We start from the raw sequence: 23,439 nt of genomic DNA, 5'->3' as shown, positions 1-23,439 counted from the left end.
GAGACGATATTCCCAATAAAATGTTAGATTTGTTAAGTAAACTCTAGATTCCACTTATCCTGGGTGGGTCCATCCATCTTTATAAATGCAGCCACCTGAAGCCAAACTGAGCCGAGCCAGTCGGTGAAGTCCTGCTGCACCTTCTCTCAACCTTTCTGCCTTATTAAAGGCAGGCTTAATCAACACCAACAACAGAGCTTAGTTCTGTCGTCTTTCACGTCTCCAGTTCAGCTTTTTGAGAAATAACTGAAGCGACTTCATCTCTTGCAGTTGAAACCTGAAAGCCACAGTCACCTTCACAACTCACAGGTCGGACTGAAAGAGAGCGTTACATAACACCACACTCCATTTCAAAAAGAAAGACTGCATACAGGAATGTAAAGTGGCATCTAAAACTTCCCTTTGAAGGTATCTTTATGCAATTGTTATGACTTGAAACAGCATCTCACTTCTTGCAAGCCATCTGGAGACTATTATAGGTTATAAAGCAGCTGCACAGGAGTGGCTCCTTTTCCTGCCACCGCAGACTGAAAAACAATAGAGGCGTCTGGGAGCGTGCAACGGATCGAACCTGACTTTGTGCCACGTTGTTAAACATTCACCTGGAAACTTAAACCTGTACGCAGCATGTCGATTTTCTCTCTTTTTTTGTGATTGTCTGCACACGCGCATGCACAAGATTGTCAAAAAAGCAGCAAAAAGAGAGCGTCTTGTGTCGTCTTCCTGCTCATTCAGGGTTAAATTCTCACAGACACTTGACTTCCTCTTGCAAACCTCTCACTCCGACACCCTGGCAAGCCCTCCTCGTTTTTTTCCTCAAGTAAATGTTATAAATAGTGCTGTGTGTTCTGTTGACCGCCATCCTCCTCTCAAAGTGCATCGCCCACCTTCGCTCAGTCGTTCACCTTTTCACTTCTTCTCTCTCCGTCTGTTTCTCTCTCTGAGCACAAACACTTGAGTTCAACTTCTCTTCTTCTCTGCTTCTCTCCAAGGCTTTAACAGGATTTTTCTGCTTGTTCTACACTCCAACAAGATATTTACAAGCTCTTCAGCATGCGTTGTGTGAGCTGGTTGTTGCTGGGGACCTGCCTCCTGGTCCTGGGCCCCGCGGTGCAGGGAGCCCCGAGCCAGTGCCCCAGCCTGTGCCACTGCCACGGTGACCTTCAGCACGTCATCTGCGACAGCGTGGGGCTGAAGAAGATCCCCCGGGTGTCGGAGGTGACCCGTCTGCTCAACCTGCAGAGGAACAACCTGGGCAGCATTCCCACAGGAGCCTTCAGTGAAAGCAAGGGACTCATCTCTCTGCACATGCAGCACTGTCAGCTCCGAGAGATCGGATCTCAGGCCTTCAAGGGGCTGAAGAAGCTCATCTACCTCTACCTGTCCAACAACGAGATCAGCAGCATCAAGCCCGGCGCCTTCGACGACCTCACCGAGCTCACCTACCTCTACCTAGACGGGAACCAGATCAGCGACCTCAGCAAGGGCATCTTCTCCCCCATGATCAACCTCTTCATTCTGCAGCTCAACAACAACAAGCTGCGGGAGCTGCGGCCGGGGACTTTCACAGGCGCCAAAGACCTGCGCTGGCTGCACATGAGCGGGAACGAGCTGACCACCCTGCACCCGGGTTCTCTGGACGACGTGGAGAACCTCGCTATACTTCACCTGGACAGGAACAAGATGTCCACCTATCCTGTTGCAGCCATGAGCAAACTGCGAGTGGTGGAGGAACTCATGCTGGGGAGGAACCCCATGAGGATCATCCCTGACATCGCCTTCCAGAGCTTTGGCCGCTACATGGAGAAACTCTACCTGGACAACATGGGTCTGGAGAAGGTCAGTCTGTGGCTTTACTGGGTATTAACATGTCGACGCTCAGAGCAGTGAACGCTGCTGCAGATGTCAGAATATTCTAAATGCATCCAACTTGTTTTCAGACAGACAGTAAACAGGTCGAGTCACACAGGGGACATGACGGAGAGCAACAGCAGCGTTTTAAGATTCAGATTTTAAGAAAAATAATAATGTGTGTGGGATTTAAATCCTCAGCATTCAATAAAACTGTTTACATCAAAGTCAGAGTAGAATGTTAAACTCATGAAAAGGTCTCTATATTTTACTGTGTCCTCGTCTTAATATTTGTTTATTTGTTTTGGTCTGGCAAACACAGTCGACTATATTTCATCAGCATATTTACATGTGCAGGCTTGCCAGTGGTCGACGCCCCTTTTCTGCAGCCAATAGGCATTTTTCACACAGTGTGTTGGGACACATGTGAATCAACACCTCAGAATAGTTTTCTGTCCTGCATCATCTGCGTCTGTCTCACTGAGTCCAGATCTGTTGTAAACACAAATTAATGCAACACTAAAACTCAAAGCTGACAATTTTTCTTTCATCAGTCTCAGATCGCCTCATGTTTTATTATTTGGCCATGATTTAGGTTGAGCTGAAACATTTTGTCTCTCTGCAACTACTTTGATAACTGAATAATAATCTCCTCTGTTTTACAGGATCGTAAATCAGTGAGTTTTAGACTTGTGATCAAACAAAACAAGACATCTGAAGATGCACACAAAACAAAGACGAGACGTTTTTTCACAATTTTACAAAGAAAAGGAAAAAAATCAATCTGTAGCTTATTAGTTTATTAGTTACATTTGTTAAGCAGACGAAAGATTGAACATTTCAAAACAATTAATAGTATTTTTAAATTATTAATAAATAAATAAATAAATAATATTGTATTCCTTCTGTTTTTTTCTCTTTTTTTATATCTTGCTGTATATAGTCAATAATTGTACATTAATTTGCAAGCTTATATCTAAAGCATGACCAAGATATGTTTTTGACGACTGAGCCTGAAACTACTGACAGGGCTTGATGTTAGTGTTTTTTTAATTTCAATAGTTTGCTGGTCAAGTGGTCAGAAATCTACGTACCCTTTTACAAACTGTTTTATTTCATTAGCGGTCATCAAATAACAGATAATAACAAAGACTAAAGTTAATTAAACGACCAGGTTTAATCCACCTTGGTCTCAAACATCCTCTAACACCACCCGACTGAACTTTGTTTCCAAGATAATTGAGTTGAGCTTCAGCTCATAAACTTTACCCGCTGCTGTTTCCTCACAAGTGCCTGATCACTACTGTGCACGTGCAACTTTCAACGACGATGAGAAGGTAGCAAGACAGATGACTGGTGAGCTGTGTCCGTCATCAACTCTGGAAGAAACTGTGTGTTTACATAGTTTTGTTTACTAGCCTGACGTGGGCGATCAGGTGACCGTCACTGTGGCGTCATGATCGACAGGTGAAGCAGCTGGACGGTGCTTCATCTACGTCCTCATCATTTACTTCCAAAGGACACTGAAGCTTCTCCTGTTTACACAGACTCCATTTTACATGACTGACAACATTATGTAACTGTGTTCAGATATCAGGAACGTGAGACAGATGTTTCCACAGCAGTCTGTGAGACCTCCATCTGTTCGACACAGCTTCAGTGTGAACCCACACACTATAGGCTCTATGCTACACCACACTGTTCCTCACACATTCCTGAGAGCACATTTGCTTCATACTTGAGGTTAATCCAATATTTGAGTGTACCTGTGCCACAGTATGGAGCGATCCCCGAGGGGAAAACTGTAAAATAACAACCTTCTCACGCCGGGACTGTGTGAGAGCCAGGTGGAAGCAGCAGCAGGAGGCAGCGGCGGCGAGTGCAGCGAGATTAAACCTTTTTCCAGCCAAATGCAGATATTTTTAGACTGTTTTTGTTTGCTGGCCTCGAGCCAAGCATGTCCGAGTCTAATTATTACACAAGTGTTATTTTCAGCAAGGTGTGTTTTCTGCTTTGGTCGGGAGGGTCTTGTAAACAGGTCAGGAGGGGTGAGGAGACAGTAAATAGAGGCAGGGTGTTCCACAGAGCATGAAGAGGGGTATTTTTAGCTTGCCATCGCCCCTTTTCAATGGACAATTGAGCCCTTTGCGAGCCTTCCTGGCAGAGAGGGAGACGACAGAGGGAGAGGGAGCGAAAACACCTCGGCCATGCTGGAAGTCATCCATCTTCCATTGCTTCCAAATACCAGAGCCTCGGCTACTTGTCGCTCTTTAGTGGAAATTTCCAAACAGCTTCATCTCCTCCAGACTCACATAAAACGGCCCTTCAAAGCTCAGCTCTCTCTGATCGGCCTGGGCCGCTTCCTCCAGGAGGAGACAGAACTCGACACAGCGTGGATCGGTTCACCTCGCACCTCTCTGAAGCTTTTAGCACCCTTGCAGGCGTGTATGAAGTAGAAGTGTGGAGAAAGAAGGGCAGTGAGTGTCAGTGTTGACATACGTGCTGGTGCAGAAAGAAGGATGAGAAGAGGCTTTCATGCCAGAGAAACACTGGCGAGATTCCCTGGCTCTGCATCTGTCTGACAGACACAAGGATGGGAGCTGGTTGGGAGGGTCAGCATGCCGCCGTGTGAGCCATGTTTTTATCAACACTAAGAATTGCATTGATTCACTTCATACTGAAGTGTCCTAAGGCAAGACACTAAAGCCCAAACTGCTCCCGATGGGCGTGACCAGCACCTGCATGGGCCCAACTTACAGCAAGTCAATATGACATCACAGTTTTAATGGAAGTCAACATGATTGTACCTGCAGTCTGATCTCTTCCTGTAGCAGCCAGTGCACCGGTTAGATGTGGTGATGAAGGACCGTCCCCGGAGCCACAGCCTTCCCAGCTAACGCTCACACATCTGCCTGGTTAGCTCAAACTAACACAGCCGCAGCGGCTAAAATTCAACACCGAGCTGTCACATACTTCTTGTTCAGGAAGTCGACTGCACTGACGTTAGTAACAGTCCATTCTCTGTATGGAAAACCATTTCAAAGGCTTTGTTTCTGGGAAATGTTCACAAAGCTGATGTCGGTTAGCTTTAGCTTTTAGAAGATTAAATCATCCACCTTTGAGCCTTCCTCACCTTCTGCTGTGCACACACTAAAGATTATGAATTTACTGGTTATTGTATCAGCTGAAACAATCCATATCAAGCATCCCTAGTTTTTGTCACAACCTAAACTCAGCCAGATGTCAACATCTGCAGACCCTGGTGGCAGCTGGGAGGCTCACTGCCATCAATGTGTGAATGACTACAGTATAAAACTGCAGCTGTTTTTTAACAAAACAGCAACTTATGCACATCTCCTCCTTTTTCTAGTTTGCTGATGGTGCGTTCACTGGCGTCACGGCCGTCAAGTCACTGCACCTGGACAACAACAAGTTAAAGCTCCTTCCCAAAAGCCTCGAGTTTGGCACCATCACCAACCTCACCCTCTCCAATAACCCATGGAGCTGCACGTGCCAGCTAGCTCCACTGCGCAAGTAAGAGACTCACCTGAGACAACACTACACAGCCATGCTAGCAGCTCTTTACCAGACCAGCACAAACTCTTTGCTTCTAATCGTTTGCTTTCTGCCTGCAGGTGGATGGACTCAAGCCGCAATCGTCCAGACGCAGTGTGTGCATCTCCACCTCAACAGAAAGGAAAGCAAGTGAGAGACAGCACCGCCTTCAGTGGCTGCAGAGTCAAGCCGAAGAGAGCCAAAAAGGGCACACGTCACTTGAGCATGCAGCCGTACAGGTAACTGCCGCCGAGCACACCAAGGACACGATGAGACAAGGAAAGAGTGAGGTCAATGAATGTTTGGAAAATATGCTGCTTTGTTAGCTTTGTGCTGAGAGAAGAGAAGGTTAGCTTAGCTTAGCTTAGCTTAGCTTAAAGACTGGGAACAGGGGTCAAAGGGCAACAAACAAACAACCTGCTGCCTCTACAGCTCAGTAACAAGACACTTTATCTCCTTTATTTAGAAGAACAAGACAAACTTCAGTAATATCTGAGGAGAAATACCACACACACACACACACACACACACACACACTAACTCTGTCTGACTGTCGGACTGAGCGACTGCCACCAAACATTTGATCTGATCTGAACAGTAGAAACCAAATGATAAACAGACGGTGTCATTCTTTAATATTCAGCCGCTGCTGATGATCTCAATATGTAACTGGAGACACTTGACCTTTGTGTAAAGTTCAGCTACAGTGAAGTGAAATGTTTTCAGGTGACGCCCTCTCTGATCACCACCTCTGCAAATACCAAATCCACAATCACTTTCAGCTGGAGCTGTGTACAGTGTGACATTAGCTTCAGACGCTACCACATAAGGTTCACGTTGGTTTGGGAGTGTCCCACACTTGGCTTTGCACGATTTTGTTTTTCACTCCTCTCTTCCTGACCGCAGAACTCTCTGTCCCCATCTGAACTTTTCCATGTTGGCCCTGGGGTCCAGTACACTGTGTCCAGGTCATGGGGTCTCTGCTTGGAGGGCGGACTGTTTAATTTGGCTGCTGATTTTGTGTCTTTTCCACAGGAGACGCTGAGGAGGAGCCTGTCCAGGTGACTGGCTACACATGCAACCAAAAGCAATGCTAACTCATTCTCCTTCAAGACTGTCCAACTATTCATCTGACAAATATTGTCATTGTGTAAACACAAACACGGTCGCAGATACACTCGCTCTCTGTCTGTCTGTCTGTCTGTCTCTCACCCAAACACACCAAGAGCTTCTCTTTTCACTCATTCGATCAGAAGGTGAAGACTTTATGAAGTGGAAATGTGCAACCTTCAGGTAACCACCAAAATAAAAGATGTGTGTGAGGAAACAAAGGCCACAAGAAGCATGAACATGTTGTCTTTTTCTTGGTGTTCTTCCCTGAGGATCATCTTCTTTATGTTGCCTTGAAAATATTAACTCAAAACATAAATGCTTCAACGACAGCTCATTAAAAAAAAAAAAAAAAATGTAACTTGCCAGTAGTGCTCCTCATGTATTCAAATCCGTGCACATTTTGGTGCCAGTTTGCATGTTTTAGCATCAAGGTGTTTAAATCATTAAATGTGATCAGGTTTTGGACCTTCTTCACTTTTGTGTCCGATCAGCTGCAGACTGCTTTTATATGACTTTGTGTATTGTGCTCTTACTGCCACTAGATGGCGTGTCCATGAACGAGGACAACAGGTCTGAGTTAAAGGGATAGTGCACCCAAAACTGAAAATTCAGCCATTATCTACTCACCCATATGCCGAGGGAGGCTCAGGTGAAGTTTTAGAGTCCTCACATCACTTGCAGAGATCCAAGGGGAGAGGAGGTAGCAACACAACTCCACCTAATGGAGGCTGACGTGCGAGACCAGCGAAAGCATGTGAACACACATGAACGCGGTGCCCATGTCTCACGGTCTTGTGCAAGCGCATACACGTGAGCACGGTGCCCAGAGAGGCAGTCAGAGCTACAGGCTACAATGAGGCTAAAAACAGAGTTCAAATGAGGTTTTTCCAAACAACTTTTTATGTCGGGGCTTAAGGACACTTGGATCACTACGGATGAGCAGTATGGAGATATTTTGTGGTTTCAATGATGTGTTTTTGGACGTTTGAATCTGGGGCGCCGTCAGCCTCCATTAGGTGGAGTTGTGTTGCTACCTCCTCTCCCCTTGGATCTCTGCAAGTGATGTGAGGACTCTAAAACTTCACCTGAGCCTCCCTCGGCATATGGGTGAGTAGATAATGGCTGCATTTTCATTTTTGGGTGCACTATCCCTTTAAGAAGAACGACAGCAAGTCAAAGTGTGATGTCATCATATGGAGACACAGGGTCGCAGGAGGATTTTAAAAGAGCCATTATTGACCAAACAATCACATGTGAATAAAGGTAGCAGCCTGTTGAGTGTAAATCAGCCCATCAACATTATAAACAGGTCTAAAGGAGCATTAACGACGAGGTGGCTCCTCTGCAGTGGCTGTTTATAACTGTTTAGCATTTTAACTTGGCAGCGGTGAAACAAATCAATGTGTCCACACACTGTTAAATCCTCCAAATTTCCCCCAAAGAATTTTCTTTTTTTGATTTCAGATCTATAGCCTGCCTTGCTAGAGACTCCAGGCAGCCTCTGAGGTTCAGCAGCAGGTCGTACACGTGTGACGCACATCTTAGTGGATGAAACGTTAAAACATTTTTTAACCTGACGTACAGGCTGCACAGTTTTACAGCTGTAGAATGCAATAATCAGTCTGGGCCGACAGCAATGACAAATTAAAATCTGAATGTTAAAAAAATTGCCGTTATTCAGTTCCATGTAATTTTATGTCAAAGCCACAGGAAGCCACTGACAAGGGTCTAAAGAGCGGCATGTTTCGGCCCACCCCTGCACCGACACACCTGATGTGCCTCTGTGAGAACTGTGTCTTTCAAATCAGCTGTATTCCTCTACAAGGGAGCACAAAGCTGAGACATGTGCTCCTGTGGAGGCCGCATGTGTTCGGATCCCAAAAAGACACATAAAGGCCCTGACACACCAAGCCGACGGTCGGCCGTCGACCAAAGTCGGGCCGTCAGTGAGCGTCTGTCGCCCTAGTTTTTGCGGTGTGTCCTGCACCGTCGGCACTTCAGCATCGGCGGCTTTTCGGCCTATTGAGCATGTTGAATCAGCGGCGGAGCTTGTTGGTGAGAGAGATCACTCTGATTGGCTGTTCAGGTTTTATTTCCTTGCCCCGGAGAACGTACATGCCACTTGGCCGTTGGATGTAGTCCGTGTAGTGTGTTCAAATGCAACTGACACAGGGCGACGTGAGGCGCAACAGTTGGCTTTTGTCGCCGCTAGTTCTTTAATATTGGTTTGGTGTGTCCGCACCTTCACGTGAACAAACTAACGGACAAAGGCAGCGGTAAACCAGTGACTCCTGTGTTCTGTGAGGTAAAATTACTGTTTATGTCAATTGAGTTTAGTGGCTCTGAAGAGAGCAGATAATGGCTTCATCTCTCCGTCAGAACGAGCTCTCTGACAGCTACACTGATGATGGTTCATTATCTCATAAAACCCAGTTAAAAAAATATAATCTGTCCCATTCTTATCATCATCATCAGCGCTCGCTGCTCTCACCTTCATCACTGCTTTGTTGCTAACAGCTAGGTGGATGTTTCTATTTGAAAGCAACGAGGATGAAGTCAACCTTTAAAGGAAATCTGGGGAAATATGTTTTTAATTGTTTTCTCACTGGAGGTCAGATGAGAAGTGTTGAAGCTACAGCCATTAGCATTAAGACTGGATGCTAAGCTCGCCTCGCTCTGTCCAACTCACTGATTAATATTACATCATGTTTAATCCATAAAATCATAGTGATTAAACTACAAGAAGTCACTTGATCCATTATTGATATAAAACATAATAATTGGTGCAGCTTTACCGTCAGGACACAGAGTCTCCTTTATTTTGGTGGTTACCTGCAGAAACAATGAGTCGACGACGGCTCCTAAAGAGACAAAGAGGCAGATAAACACGTCCTCCACACTACGAGGAATTATTACAACATCGTCCAACTGTCACTCAAACAGGCATCAGTACTTTCTTACCCTCTGTCTCTACCTGTGATGTCAGGTTCACACCCTCACAACCCAGAAACAACCCAAGACATTTAAACATGATCACAAAGAGGACAGACGGCTGAAGAAGAGCTATTTCTACAAAAAGACTTTGAAGATGTGCGTCTTGTATTTGCCTTCGTCACAGTGCCATTCACCCTGAGTGAAGGTGTGTTAACACTCAAACATTGCTGGAGCTAAGAATGCAGACAAGGAGCTCACCAGAAAAAGAGATGATGTTATTTTGTCTTTACTTTTGTAACAAACACGACATTTTCTCAACATTTCACTGATTTATAAAGTAAGAACAAAGTGATTTCTGGCACACAGCTACGAGAGTGACTGTTGACTGTATGCATATCTAATATATATTCATATCTTTACATTTCCTTGACTTTTGGAAGTGGTGACATGTGCTCACGTCCAATAAACCTTTTACAAAACTCAGCCTTCTTATTGTTTAACATACGTACTTGTTTACAAGATGCCTGATGGGTCGCTCACTGAACACTCACACTGCTGTTGAATCTAATGCGTGTTTCTCTGAGGATGTGCCTCCCCCTAGTGTTTCAAACTAGAACTGCACCATTAAACCATTTTATAAACTAAAGTGAATTTCTGATCACCTGAGGCGTTGCTGGGCCTGAGTGTCTGAGACCTGAGTGTCTGAGACCTGAGTGTCTGAGACCTGAGTGTCTGAGACCTGAGTGTCTGAAGCCTGAGTGTCTGAGGCCTGAGTGTCTGAGACCTGAGTGTCTGAGACCTGAGTGTCTGAGACCTGAGTGTCTGAGGCCTGAGTGTCTGAGACCTGAGTGTCTGAGACCTGAGTGTCTGAAGCCTGAGTGTCTGAGGCCTGAGTGTCTGAGGCCTGAGTGTCTGAGACCTGAGTGTCTGAAGCCTGAGTGTCTGAGACCTGAGTGTCTGAGGCCTGAGTGTCTGAGACCTGAGTGTCTGAGGCCTGAGCGTCTGAGACCTGAGCGTCTGAGACCTGAGCGTCTGAGACCTGAGCGTCTGAGACCTGAGCGTCTGAGACCTGAGCGTCTGAGACCTGAGTGTCTGAAGCCTGAGCGTCTGAGACCTGAGTGTCTGAGACCTGAGCGTCTGAGACCTGAGTGTCTGAAGCCTGAGCGTCTGAGACCTGAGTGTCTGAAGCCTGAGTGTCTGAGACCTGAGTGTCTGAGACCTGAGTGTCTGAGACCTGAGTGTCTGAGACCTGAGTGTCTGAGACCTGAGTGTCTGAAGCCTGAGTGTCTGAGGCCTGAGTGTCTGAGACCTGAGTGTCTGAAGCCTGAGTGTCTGAGACCTGAGTGTCTGAGACCTGAGTGTCTGAGACCTGAGTGTCTGAAGCCTGAGTGTCTGAGACCTGAGTGTCTGAGACCTGAGTGTCTGAGACCTGAGTGTCTGAGACCTGAGTGTCTGAAGCCTGAGTGTCTGAGGCCTGAGTGTCTGAGGCCTGAGTGTCTGAGACCTGAGTGTCTGAGGCCTGAGTGTCTGAGACCTGAGTGTCTGAGGCCTGAGTGTCTGAGACCTGAGTGTCTGAGGCCTGAGCGTCTGAGACCTGAGCGTCTGAGGCCTGAGCGTCTGAGACCTGAGCGTCTGAGACCTGAGCGTCTGAGACCTGAGCGTCTGAGACCTGAGCGTCTGAGACCTGAGTGTCTGAAGCCTGAGCGTCTGAGACCTGAGTGTCTGAAGCCTGAGTGTCTGAAGCCTGAGCGTCTGAGACCTGAGTGTCTGAAGCCTGAGTGTCTGAGACCTGAGTGTCTGAGACCTGAGTGTCTGAGACCTGAGTGTCTGAGACCTGAGCGTCTGAGACCTGAGCGTCTGAGACCTGAGTGTCTGAGACCTGAGTGTCTGAGACCTGAGCGTCTGAGACCTGAGTGTCTGAAGCCTGAGTGTCTGAGACCTGAGTGTCTGAGACCTGAGTGTCTGAGACCTGAGTGTCTGAGACCTGAGTGTCTGAGACCTGAGCGTCTGAGGCCTGAGCGTCTGAGACCTGAGCGTCTGAGGCCTGAGTGTCTGAGACCTGAGTGTCTGAGACCTGAGTGTCTGAGACCTGAGTGTCTGAGGCCTGAGTGTCTGAGACCTGAGTGTCTGAGACCTGAGTGTCTGAGACCTGAGTGTCTGAGGCCTGAGCGTCTGAGGCCTGAGCGTCTGAGACCTGAGCGTCTGAGGCCTGAGCGTCTGAGACCTGAGCGTCTGAGACCTGAGCGTCTGAGGCCTGAGTGTCTGAGACCTGAGTGTCTGAGACCTGAGTGTCTGAGACCTGAGTGTCTGAGACCTGAGTGTCTGAGACCTGAGTGTCTGAGGCCTGAGTGTCTGAGACCTGAGTGTCTGAGACCTGAGTGTCTGAGGCCTGAGCGTCTGAGGCCTGAGTGTCTGAGACCTGAGTGTCTGAGGCCTGAGTGTCTGAGACCTGAGTGTCTGAGACCTGAGCGTCTGAGGCCTGAGCGTCTGAGACCTGAGCGTCTGAGGCCTGAGCGTCTGAGGCCTGAGTGTCTGAGACCTGAGTGTCTGAGGCCTGAGTGTCTGAGGCCTGAGCGTCTGAGGCCTGAGCGTCTGAGGCCTGAGCGTCTGAGACCTGAGTGTCTGAGGCCTGAGTGTCTGAGGCCTGAGTGTCTGAGACCTGAGTGTCTGAGACCTGAGTGTCTGAGGCCTGAGCGTCTGAGACCTGAGTGTCTGAGGCCTGAGCGTCTGAGGCCTGAGCGTCTGAGACCTGAGTGTCTGAGGCCTGAGTGTCTGAGGCCTGAGTGTCTGAGACCTGAGTGTCTGAGACCTGAGTGTCTGAGGCCTGAGCGTCTGAGACCTGAGTGTCTGAGACCTGAGTGTCTGAGGCCTGAGTGTCTGAGACCTGAGTGTCTGAGGCCTGAGTGTCTGAGACCTGAGCGTCTGAGGCCTGAGTGTCTGAGACCTGAGCGTCTGAGACCTGAGTGTCTGAGACCTGAGTGTCTGAGACCTGAGTGTCTGAGACCTGAGCGTCTGAGGCCTGAGTGTCTGAGACCTGAGTGTCTGAGACCTGAGTGTCTGAGACCTGAGTGTCTGAGACCTGAGCGTCTGAGGCCTGAGTGTCTGAGGCTTCAGCCCCGGATGTTTTATGAATAGCCCCGGATCTAAACAGGCTGTACATATATATTTTTTAAAAATAAGAACAGGCCTAATAATAATAATAATAATAATAATAATAATAACAATAATAGTTTTTAAAAAGCCCCAGATCTAATAATGCTTCATTTTGTTCATGCATTACAGCCCTTGAAAATAATATGATATTGTCGATGGGTCCTGTGTGTCATAAAGCAGCGCCTTTTGTGTGAAGCAGAGACTTTAATGCTGCAGCTGATAAAAGTGGAGTCCATTTTCAATGCTTTATTTACTGTGCTGGGGAGTTTCATCTAATATTATAGCTCCTCTCCTGTTTTCTCTGCTTACTGTGTGTAACAACAAAAGTTTGTGTGTTTAACGACTGCACAGACAGCCCAGTTTTATATTTAAAAAAAACAAGAAACATCTTTCCAGCAGTGAAATACTTGGCTAATGAATAGTTGTGATTATAAGATAAGATAATAAGACTCACTGTTATTCCCTTGATGCCCATCACAGAAACAATATTCTTCACAAGTTCTGGAGGACACGGGGAACCGGCCATGATGCCTTCAGCACAAAAACAAAGCAGCATTTAAGCAGTGAAATCAGCAGCAGTCAGTTTGTGGAAATATTCACAGACAAATAAAATTTTTAAAATTATTACTTGTTTTGTTCAAGTTATTAAAACAGCATATCTTTGTCCTCACCTGCCTCGGCTGATGACAGGTCGTATTTTGCCAAATCCGGCTGGTTAATCATGTCCACGTACATGGTGGGGGTGCCGTAGATGAACGAGCACCTGTGACGACAAATTAACAAAATTCATCTTCACTGGAAAAACTGATAAAAAAAAAATAAATAAACCTGGAAAAAAAATGTGTCAAAAATTTGCATTTATTTATTTATTAATTTTAATTTCAAACTCAAAACATTTCTTTGAGATATGGTTATCATCATGGTCCGATAACTGTCTCAGAAAATATCACGATATCACGGTATTAGTTAGGGCCTGTGCACCCTGAGTTGGTTTTCTTCTTCTAAAAAAATAAATAAATAATTCTGCCTTCACGTTGTGTTAATCACGTTTGCACAATGAGTCTGAAACTTTCATCTGTCATTAAAATAAAAAACAGGTTCAATTTTCTGTGTTTTTCGTATCTGTCGGTCTTTAGAGACATTTGACCAAGAGTGTGTGAAGAAACTGTGGAGGCAGGACACAGCTGTGACGAGACGAGGGACAGGATGCACAAATGATCTCATGACTCAGACAGCTACTTTCAACAGGTCAGATGGTGAGATTCAGGTGGATGATGATGATGATGATGATGATGATGATGAAGAGGAGAAGGGTGTGGACCTCACACAAACTCAGAGTGTGGGCCGGGACTGCCTGCACATGGCTCTCGTCATGGAGAGTTGGAGCTAATGGTGCCTAAACAGTGTGACTCCACCTCTTTGTGCAGCTGCGGCGCCAAATGAAAGACACGGAGGGAAAGGTGACAGCCACACAGGTAAACACATCAGAGTCAGTGTGCGAAGGCCTTCAGAGTGATCCTTAGAGGCAGGAACAGGAAGATTATTTATGGTTGAGCAAATGTTTTATTACCATGACTCAAACTATTTTTATTAACTGACGTTTGTGTAAAAAGTCTCCCTTTGGAAAATAACTCAAATGAAGGAGAGATTCTGTGTCCGGTTGTATTTATTTATTTTTCAATATCATAGATAAGCAGATGTGCCCTGTATGATAATCGTCAGTTTTCACACCACAGTGTTTCTTGAAACACGTCGCTGCAACTCTGCTCTGAGACATTAAAAGCTGCTTCATCCAAAAGTAAAAATGAAAACATCAGTAAGCAGCTTTGCAAACTGGCCCCAAACTGCACAGTTTCAAAAAATGAATATTTGTGGCTCAGCTGACTTCAGTGCACATGAGCTTCTGTTTAGAGACACGCTGCATGCTGTGTGTTCATGCTTTGATTCATTGATGTCTAATTCACTTCAATGTGCTGAAAAACTCTGTCAATTAGTTTGAGATTAAAACAGTAACGTGAAACTTCAAAGACTGTCAGTCTGCTGCTGCTGCTGCTGGGATAAAGCACACGTTTGTGAAAACTTGATTTCTGCCCCAATCAGTGAATATATCAGATTATTTTATGATTAATGCTGAGTTATTCCAACATGTCAGCTAAAGAATATTTTGTGATGTGTGAGAACCAGTCTGCGCTGCTTCAGCCTCCGTCATCCTTCAGATTTGAGTAGTTAATTTGAAATAAGCTCAGTATAACAAAGCATCCCCCCTCCTCCTTCCTGTGACATCACTGCACCCCAGGGCACCACAGAACTCCAGAGGTAAGGGTGATTATATTTTAAACACATTCAATCTTTTGTCCGAGCAGCTCTGTGTGCTGCATGTTTAATGAGGTCTTTCATCAAAGATCATTTTCACTGTAATTCAAAGGCTAAATAAACTGACCTGGACTCCTGATCTTACCTTTCACTCTCTATTGCTGCTAAATTGGCCTTCCCATCATACCCAGCAGAGGGGAAGACCAGGGAGAGGCCGTGCAAGGCCATGCACATTCCAGCGCCCACAGAGCCGAAGCAGTGGTACAAAGGCACAGGGATGCAGGCGATGTGATGCTGAGGGACAAAACAGGACATTGAACATGAGCAATAGTCTGGGTTTTTTCTCCACCTGTGCTCAAAGTTCATCACACACAGACTCAGCTGATGATTGTCAGCTCTCTGAGTGAAGGAGTTTGTGACCTCGCAAATCTGCTCTCTGCCCAGAAGAGGTTAACGATCTCTGAGATGATGCATGATGCATGTCGGTTAATGCATATTCTACAAGTAGCTCCAACCAAGCAATCCGATTGGTCAACAAGACATTTAGATTGCGCTCAGATCAGCTCTAGAAAGTATGAAGCTCATGTTGGCTGTCAGACTCAACAGAGACAAGGAAACGGGTCTGTTAATATTCGACTCACTTCCTGGAGCAGTAAACTAGCTTTCATTACATACAGGAGTCTACTGACATGACTGATTCTTCTCCAGTTATTAGTCTGACCCTATGTATTTCCCTGGGAATGAAACCAACAGTTGTTTTATTTTGAGAGCTAATTACTCCTCAACATGAATGCATCTTGATTATATATTATATTATAAAAAATGCACTTTTAGTGGACGTATTTTGACATTGTTTGACGCTGTCTGAGTGCCCTATTATTTAATATAGCGCGCGCTCACGGGCTGCAGGCAGGTCAGCCCTAGCTTGGTACTGGAGACATGTCACATATTGAACATCCTATTACTCATTTAGACAAAAGCAGATCTGAACATAGGGCCCAGGGTGAAAACAACATTAGTTCCCCTTTAAGTGTTCATTGCTCAGGAGGTTTGTACCAGGAGCTGAAGCCTCCACACAGTCTCTTCCTCTCCAGAACAAACAGATCAGCTGATTCAAACTGGTAAAAACACTTGATGAAGCAGTTTCACTTTACAAATCAGTGTTTCTCTGATGCTGCTCATCACAGGTGGGCTTCTCACTACAGGGGCCGACGTGAAAACAAAAACGCCTCTATCTAGAGTCAGTGTTTGGGTTGTCCTTTCTGGGCTACTGTAGAAACATGGCGGTGCAACGCGGCAATCTCCATAGACGAGGACCAGCTCTCTGTGTAGATATAAACAGCTCATTCTGAGGGAACAAAAACATGATGTTATTTTCATGTGATTACAAACTAAAGAAGGAACCTTTCTGTGTCTGCAACATGAACAGAAGTTGTTGTTGCACCGGAGGAAACAGGCGATACATAGTAAAGACGTGGAAACAGGCTATTTTATGAACATGTGTCACTTTGCTCGTGTGCATTTGTGACAAAATCTAATTTTTGAGACCACAATTTGGGGACTGTCCCCTGGTGAGAGATCTTGTAAAACCCCCTGTCGCTGCTCACTCGTGTGAAAAGTACGATTTCAAGAGTCCCGACGACGAGACAACAAGTTGTGAGGTGTGAAAAGTTCAGCAATCTAAAAAAACTGAAAGTTGTGTAGTGTGAACTAGACTTCAGACTCACCTTCCAGGAGTATCCCATTCTTATACCAATAAAGTAGGCGTTGTTGACGATGTTGTGATGAGTCAAGGTGGCACCCTTTGGAGCGCCAGTTGTTCCCTGGTAACAGATGAAAAAGTGATTCAAAACTGAGTTTAAAAACACATGTGCGGTGAGTACAGGGCGCAGCAGGCGGTGTGAGAAAGGAAGGTTTTTAGCTTTGACATAAAAGTGTTGAGAGTCGGGCCTGTCTAACATCTGGGAGGTTTGTGCTGCGTGATAACACCAAGCTTTGTTCTGACTCTTAGGACGGTCAGCAGGCCGGCCCTCAGATGTCTTCAGGGTCCCCAAAGGTTCATATGTCACAGGCATGTCTGAGACATATTTGGGCGCTGAGCCAAAGAGCAGCAACATTTTGAAATCCATTCTCTGAGTGACAGGTAACCATGTAAGGATTTTACAACTGGAGTAATGTGGTCATATTTCCTAGTTGTTGTCAGGACCCTCGCAGCAGCATCGTGAATGAGCTGAAGTTGTTGAACAGCTTGTTTTTAAAGTCCTACCAACAGACCATCGCAGTAATCTGATCTGCTGGAAATAAAGGTGTGGACGAGCTTTGACTTTATTCCTCTGACTCTGGCAATGTTTTTAAATAGGTAGTAGGCAGATGACGTTACAGATCTGATCTGAAACTTCCAGGACAAAAACAAAGTTATTAGTTATAAGATGGAGGGATCTGAGGTGAGAGCCGACACTCTGTTTTTCTCTCCGTGGCCCAAACACAATGATGTCGGTCTGATCTCTTTTGAGTTGGAGAAAAGTTTGATGCATCCAACCATTTCTTTGCTCATTACAGTGACACAGATGTTCTACAGGTCCATAATCACCTGGTGAGAGACATATGTATATTTGCATGTCATCTGCATAATAATAATTATGGTAGGCTACGTTATAATTTTGTATGATTTAACTTTAATTTAATTTAATCTGATTTAATTTAATTTAAATTAATAAAACCATAAATTAAATTAAATTAAATTAAATTAAATGTCTTTGGTACTGTGTCAAAATTAAAAAGACTTAGGAGAATACTGAAAGATGGATTTAAAGAACCTGCATTTGTGAAGTAGTTTTTTCACCAACAATTTGTGTCAACTGTCAAAATGTTAGGAAAACAAGACACCCGACAGGATGTCAAATTCTCTTCTCGTCTTTACTTTATAAGAAGCTCATATTGCAAAACTGGAAAAAGGAGGAAGCACCTTCAATTTAAAAATGGAAATGATATTGAATATATTAATGAAATATTATTTGTGTATTGAAAGGACAAAGACAGAAGAAATCAACAGAGAGAAACAATCGATAAGATCTGGCACCAAATCTATGAAGCTTTGTAACTTTGTATCCTCAACTTTGACCTGCAACCCAACCCTCTGGTTGGTCGCCCTCTTTGGCACCACAGGAGAGGATGATGTATACCTGACTCCAGTCCAACACTGCACACTGTCTTTTGCCTCTCTGTTGGCCACACAGGCGGCTCTAATCAGACGGAGGAACGCTGCCCCGCCCACACATGCCCAGTAGCTGAGGGACATTTTGTCCCGTCTTAATCTAAAAAAGATCCTTTACTCAATTTGTTACTTAGATAAAAAAAATTCTAAGAGGTGTGGGGCCCCTTTGTGAGACGCATCCAGAGCTCAGACTGAAGTTTTTGTGTTTATTTCTTGTTCTTGTTGCTTTCTGATAAAGTGCCCCCTTATTCTGAACCTGTCTTTAGACATCTCTCCTGCTCTCTTTTAATTTCAGCTCATCTGTCATTTTGTTGTTGTACTATTCAGGGCATGGAGAACCGTCCTGTTGACAATATTCTGGCTATTATTTGCAGTTCCTGAATTGAGGAGGACTGTGATTTGGATTTCATGCTTTGTTCCTCGTCATACACACTCACTGGCCACTTTATTAGGTACACCATGCTAGTACTGGGTTCAACTCCCTTTTGCCTTCAGAACTGCCTTAATGTTTCGTGGCATACACTCATCTTAGTCCATACTGACATGATGACATCACACAGTTGATCCATGATGAGAATCTCCCGTTCCAGCACATCCCAAAGGTGCTCTATTGGACTGAGATCTGGTGACTGTGGAGGCCATTGGAGTACAGTGAACTCATTGTCATGTTTGAGATGATGTGAGCTTTGTGACATGGTGCGTTATCCTGCTGGAAGTAGCCATCAGAAGATGGGTACACTGTGGTCATAAAGGGATGGACACGCTCAGCAACAATACTCAGGTAGGCTGTGGTGTTTAAACCATGCTCAGTTGGTACTAAGAAAATCTCCCCCACACCATTACACCACCAGCAGCAGCAGCAGCAGCCTGAAGCGTTGATACAAGGCAGGATGGATCCATGCTTCCATCTGAATGTGGTTTTTCCAATCTTCTATTGTCCAGTTTTGGTGAGAAAACCCGTGTGAATTGTAGCCTCAGTTTCCTGTTGTTAGCTGACAGGAGTGGCACCTGGTGTGGTCTTCTGCTGCTGTAGCCCATCTGCTTCAAGGTTGGACAAGGTGTTGTTGCTTCAGAGATGCTCTTCTGCACACCTTGGTTGGAACCAGTGCTTATTTGACTTCCTGTTGCCTTTCTATCATCTTGAACCAGTCTGGCCATTCTCCTCTGACCTCTGGCATCAACAAGGCATTTTGGCTCACTGGATATTTTCTCTTGTTGGGACCATCCTCTGTAAACCCTAGAGATGGTTGGGCTGAAGCACGTGAGCACATTTTGGTATTTTTCCCGTAGAAACCTGCTTCACTTGAAATGTTGTGCATCAAATGACAAAAAGAAAAAACAACACACACACAGACACACAGACACACACTGACCAAAACTAAAACAGGATCCTAAGGTGCACGACCAACGTATTAAATATCAAAAATGTGACACAGTGTTCAAAACAGGAGAGGAGACATTTAACGTGTCTGCCGCAGGATGTTGTCAGAACAACTTTCTGTCAGTGTGTGTGTTTTTTCCATGTTAGGAGTTGAAGTGTCTGTTCAGTCAGATAAAGGTTAGGAGCTGTAATCTAGTGTGCAGATGTGCTGCAGGACATCCTGTCGGGGGGGAAGAAAACCTGGCACGCATTAAGTTAGAAGTGCCAAATAACAAGCATGTTTCATCTCACACAGATCCCAACAGGCCTCTGATATTCCTTCAGGTCAGCAGGAATTATGCAGCAATTACCGAAGTGAACTGGATGTTGATCGGATCATCGAAGGAGATCTTTCTCTGCAGATCCTGAAGCTGCTGCATGTGCTGGCTGCTGCCCGCCTGCATCACGTCCTCAAAGAGATGCATTCCTGGGTGTCGACTATCCAGAACAATCACAGATCGGAGTTCTGGGAGTCTGAGGAGGAAAACCGACAAAGAAAGAAATGCGGGTCATGTTTTGAAACTAGTTAGACTTTAAAATTGTTCAGCTTTGAGTCTTGTTCTCTGTGAAAGAAGCATGTTACTGTTCAATCCATGTTCTCCTTTTCAGCCCGACAAAGCTCTCTGTGAATGTAGACTTAGGGCCGGAGATTTCTCACACTGAGGTCAGAGGGTCAAATCTCTCCCAACACTGTCAGAGCTCAGAGCTATCGTAGCTTATTAACTTGATTCACCATCAACATTTACCTCCTCTGTCAGACTATAAACTGCTCCTCAAGAGAGGAAAGGACAGACATTACGAGACACGAAAATTTGGGTGTAAATTTTGATTGTGTGCAGTCTTGATGTCCTTTCCTGTGTTCTCTGGCAGAGAGCGGGGCTGAGCTTCACCCGACAATGAACACACACACACACACACACACACACTAACGAGAAACCCCCCCCTTTTTTGAAGTCTACAGACACATAAAGGAGGTTTTATTGTTGGATGTTCCGCAGTTACACTGATACTGTACACTGTTACCATAGCCACTCAATCCCATAATTCCTTTACTAATCAGGTTCATGTAGGGCTGGGCAAAATATGTCAATAGTATATCGATATCGTGATGTCAAACTAGATATTTTACTAAATCTCGGATACTGTCAGCGTTGTCTTTTGCTGCTTTTAAAGGCTGCATTTCAGTAAAGTGATGGATTTTTATAAACTTAGCAAACTGTTGTAGCTGTTGTATTATTCGCCTTTACCCACTCGGGCCCAATCCCAATACACTTGCCCCTACTACTTCGCCCTCATCCGTCTGTTTTCTGTGTTCATGTCTGGAGTTAGGGTGTCCCGATTCTTGTTGGTATGAAGTGAAGTGATTGGGCTACATGGCCTGAATGTTATGAATCTGAGTGTTAGGAGAAATCATCGGCAAGATGGCCGCACAAGAACAAAAGAAACCCACAAATGTATTTTTTTCTCGTTAATAAAGATTTAAAGAAGATGATAACCAACATATTATCTTAGTTTGCTGTTGTTTCAAAGTAGTATGGTCTCTTTCTTTATAACAAACACAACAAAAGAAATTGATAGTATGTTTATGTCGCAGGACCTAACTAGCTAGCTAGCTTGAGAGGGTTTGGTTCTGTTTGGTTCAGTTAAATAAAACTCCAGTGTGTTTGCCCCCTCAGTGCGGTTGGTTTGTGCAGGTGTGAACACAGCAAACCAACCGGACCGAGACCTTCTTGAAGAGGTGGTCTCAGTCCGGTTCCAAAGGAACTCTGGTGCGGTTGGTTTGTGGTGAGAAGGTGTTGCGACCTGGATGTGAAGCAACTGCAGTCACATGACACATTGTTTGGGTTAAACATGAGCATGTTACAGTCCTGGAGGATTATTAATGTGCACCTCCTCCTGTACTGCCTTAATATGCACATTCAGCACATCCAATGCATCAAAACATTGTTTTCTAGTTGGAGCCGCGTTTGCCTCGTTTTCAAACTGTATGCTTTGACTAAAATGAACAATGACAGCAATATAGTCCACGATGAGCAGCGCTAAAATCAACCTGCGTAGTTGTCCCTCCATTGTGACATTAGAAAGTGTCACATTTATCTTGCAAGTGTACTCTTCTTCAACGTTTGCTTTACTTCCTGGATTTTTCCCACATGGAAATTCTGACCAATCAAGAGCAGCTTTCTCACACAAGGCATTTGATCTGGTCCTCTTGTAAATGCTGCCGTGAGAACACCAACCAACTCTAGGCAATTATACAACTCTGGAACAACATGAGTCCCTGATTCAGACCAGAGGAGACCACTCTAGAGCTGACAGCAGCCTCAGTTACTATTTCTGATTTGTGCATAACAGTCCTGCATTTTGACATATTTTCACGTCACATTCCCTCCTTTGATGGCGTTTGATGCTCAAAATTCAACTTATGTTAAGCAATGAAGTCTCTTACATCGGTGCAGACTGGCAGGGTAGGTGCACAGGTTGCTAACATTAGCTCCTTGCAACACCGTTCCAAGGGCAAGGTGGCATTTGAAAACAAGGGGTAAATTATTTAATAAGACTGGACCTTGGTCATTCTCTCAACATTACTGATGATTATTTATCAAGAACCTCACTGTGTCGTCAGCATGGAAGTGGAAGCATATGACGTATTGGCGGATGATCTGATCAACGGGGAGCATGTAGATGGTAAAGATGAGAGGTCTGAGCACAGAGCCTTAAGGGAGACCTTGATTGACTGGGGCCAGGGTGTAACTGGAGTTACTAATGGTGACAAACTATTTCCTGTTGGGGAGATATGACTAGAGAGAGCTGCAGTGGTGAGGCTGAGGGCGGTTGAGGACAGTGGTTCAAGAGATTGTGTCAAAGGCTGCAGAAATGTCCAGGAGAATGAGGATATTGATGTGGCCGAATCAGCAGCAAAGAGCAGGTCGTCTGTGATTGGTTGTTCAGATAATTGCTGTCAGGAGAGGTAGTGCTGACATGCAGAAATTTAAATGATTATCATTAGTTTTCTGAGACTTAATATTGCCAAAATAATTTTCCTTCTTAATCAAATAACTGATGTTTTCCAATTTCTATAGGTTTGACATTGTGGGATGATGGAACTCTGGAAGAGACGATAACTGGAAGGTCTCAGCAGTAAATTTGACATTTCTGCATCAGACTCCACTGAGTCCAAGTTCTCTCTGCTGGGTGTTGATGCGTCTCTAAAGGCCAGTGTCCTGAGTGGACTGATTGAAGTTGGAGGATCTGCCAAGTATCTGAATGATCAGAAGAAATTCAAGAATCAGAGCAGAGTGACGTGCCACTACAAAGCTACCACCCACTTCAAGCAGTTGTCTGTGAATCACCTTGAATCCATAGACTACCAACAGACAGATGTCATTGAGAAGAGCTCGGCAACACATGTGGTCACAGGCATCCTTTATGGGGCAAATGCCTTCTTTGTATTTGACAGTGAGAAGTTGGAGGCTAGCCACACTCAGGACATTCAGGACAGCATGGAAGCTGTGATAAAGAAAATCCCTTCATTTAATGTTCAGGGAAAAGTTGACATGAAGCTGAGTGATGACGAAAAAGCTCTGACCAAGGAATTCTCCTGCAAATTCTATGGAGACTTTATTCTTGAGAGCAACCCCACAACATTTGAAGACGCAGTGAAGACCTACATACAACTTCCAAAGCTCCTGGGAAAAAATGGAGAGAACAGTGTTCCAGTGAAGGTGTGGCTGATGCCATTGAGGAGAATATATTCAGAGGCTGCTGAGCTGAAGAGTGGGATCAGCGTTGGACTCGTGAGGAAGGCTCAAGAAGCTCTGGAGGATTTAAGGGAAATAGGAGTGAGATGCAACGATTGCCTGGAAGAGAGAGTGGTCAAGAATTTTCC

At 45.0% G+C, this 23,439-nt stretch overlaps 2 protein-coding genes across 2 annotated transcripts in view; one reads left to right on the top strand and one right to left on the bottom strand.

The window, feature by feature from the left end:
- acsf2 (acyl-CoA synthetase family member 2) overlaps positions 1 to 23,439 on the bottom strand; it is a 52,040-nt gene that overhangs the window by 8,800 nt on the left and 19,801 nt on the right. The window contains exons 6-10 of the mRNA XM_049562786.1: positions 19,865 to 20,027; positions 16,647 to 16,742; positions 15,065 to 15,213; positions 13,278 to 13,369; positions 13,061 to 13,137 (exon numbers count right to left, since the gene is read on the bottom strand). Coding sequence (XP_049418743.1) covers positions 13,061 to 13,137; positions 13,278 to 13,369; positions 15,065 to 15,213; positions 16,647 to 16,742; positions 19,865 to 20,027 — 577 coding nt within the window. The remainder of the gene's footprint in view (positions 1 to 13,060; positions 13,138 to 13,277; positions 13,370 to 15,064; positions 15,214 to 16,646; positions 16,743 to 19,864; positions 20,028 to 23,439) is intronic.
- chad (chondroadherin) lies at positions 331 to 9,936 on the top strand. Its single transcript, XM_049562817.1, has 4 exons — positions 331 to 1,839; positions 5,222 to 5,385; positions 5,487 to 5,645; positions 6,442 to 9,936. Exons 1-4 carry the CDS (start codon positions 1,054 to 1,056, stop codon positions 6,449 to 6,451), a joined length of 1,119 nt encoding a protein of 372 aa, XP_049418774.1. The 5' UTR covers positions 331 to 1,053; the 3' UTR covers positions 6,452 to 9,936.

The sequence above is a fragment of the Epinephelus fuscoguttatus genome, linkage group LG20 (assembly GCF_011397635.1).
Source record: "Epinephelus fuscoguttatus linkage group LG20, E.fuscoguttatus.final_Chr_v1".
In the NCBI taxonomy this organism is placed as follows: domain Eukaryota; kingdom Metazoa; phylum Chordata; class Actinopteri; order Perciformes; family Serranidae; genus Epinephelus; species Epinephelus fuscoguttatus.
The sequence above is the reverse complement of the archived record's forward strand: the minus strand, read 5'-3'. Positions and strand labels throughout refer to the sequence as shown.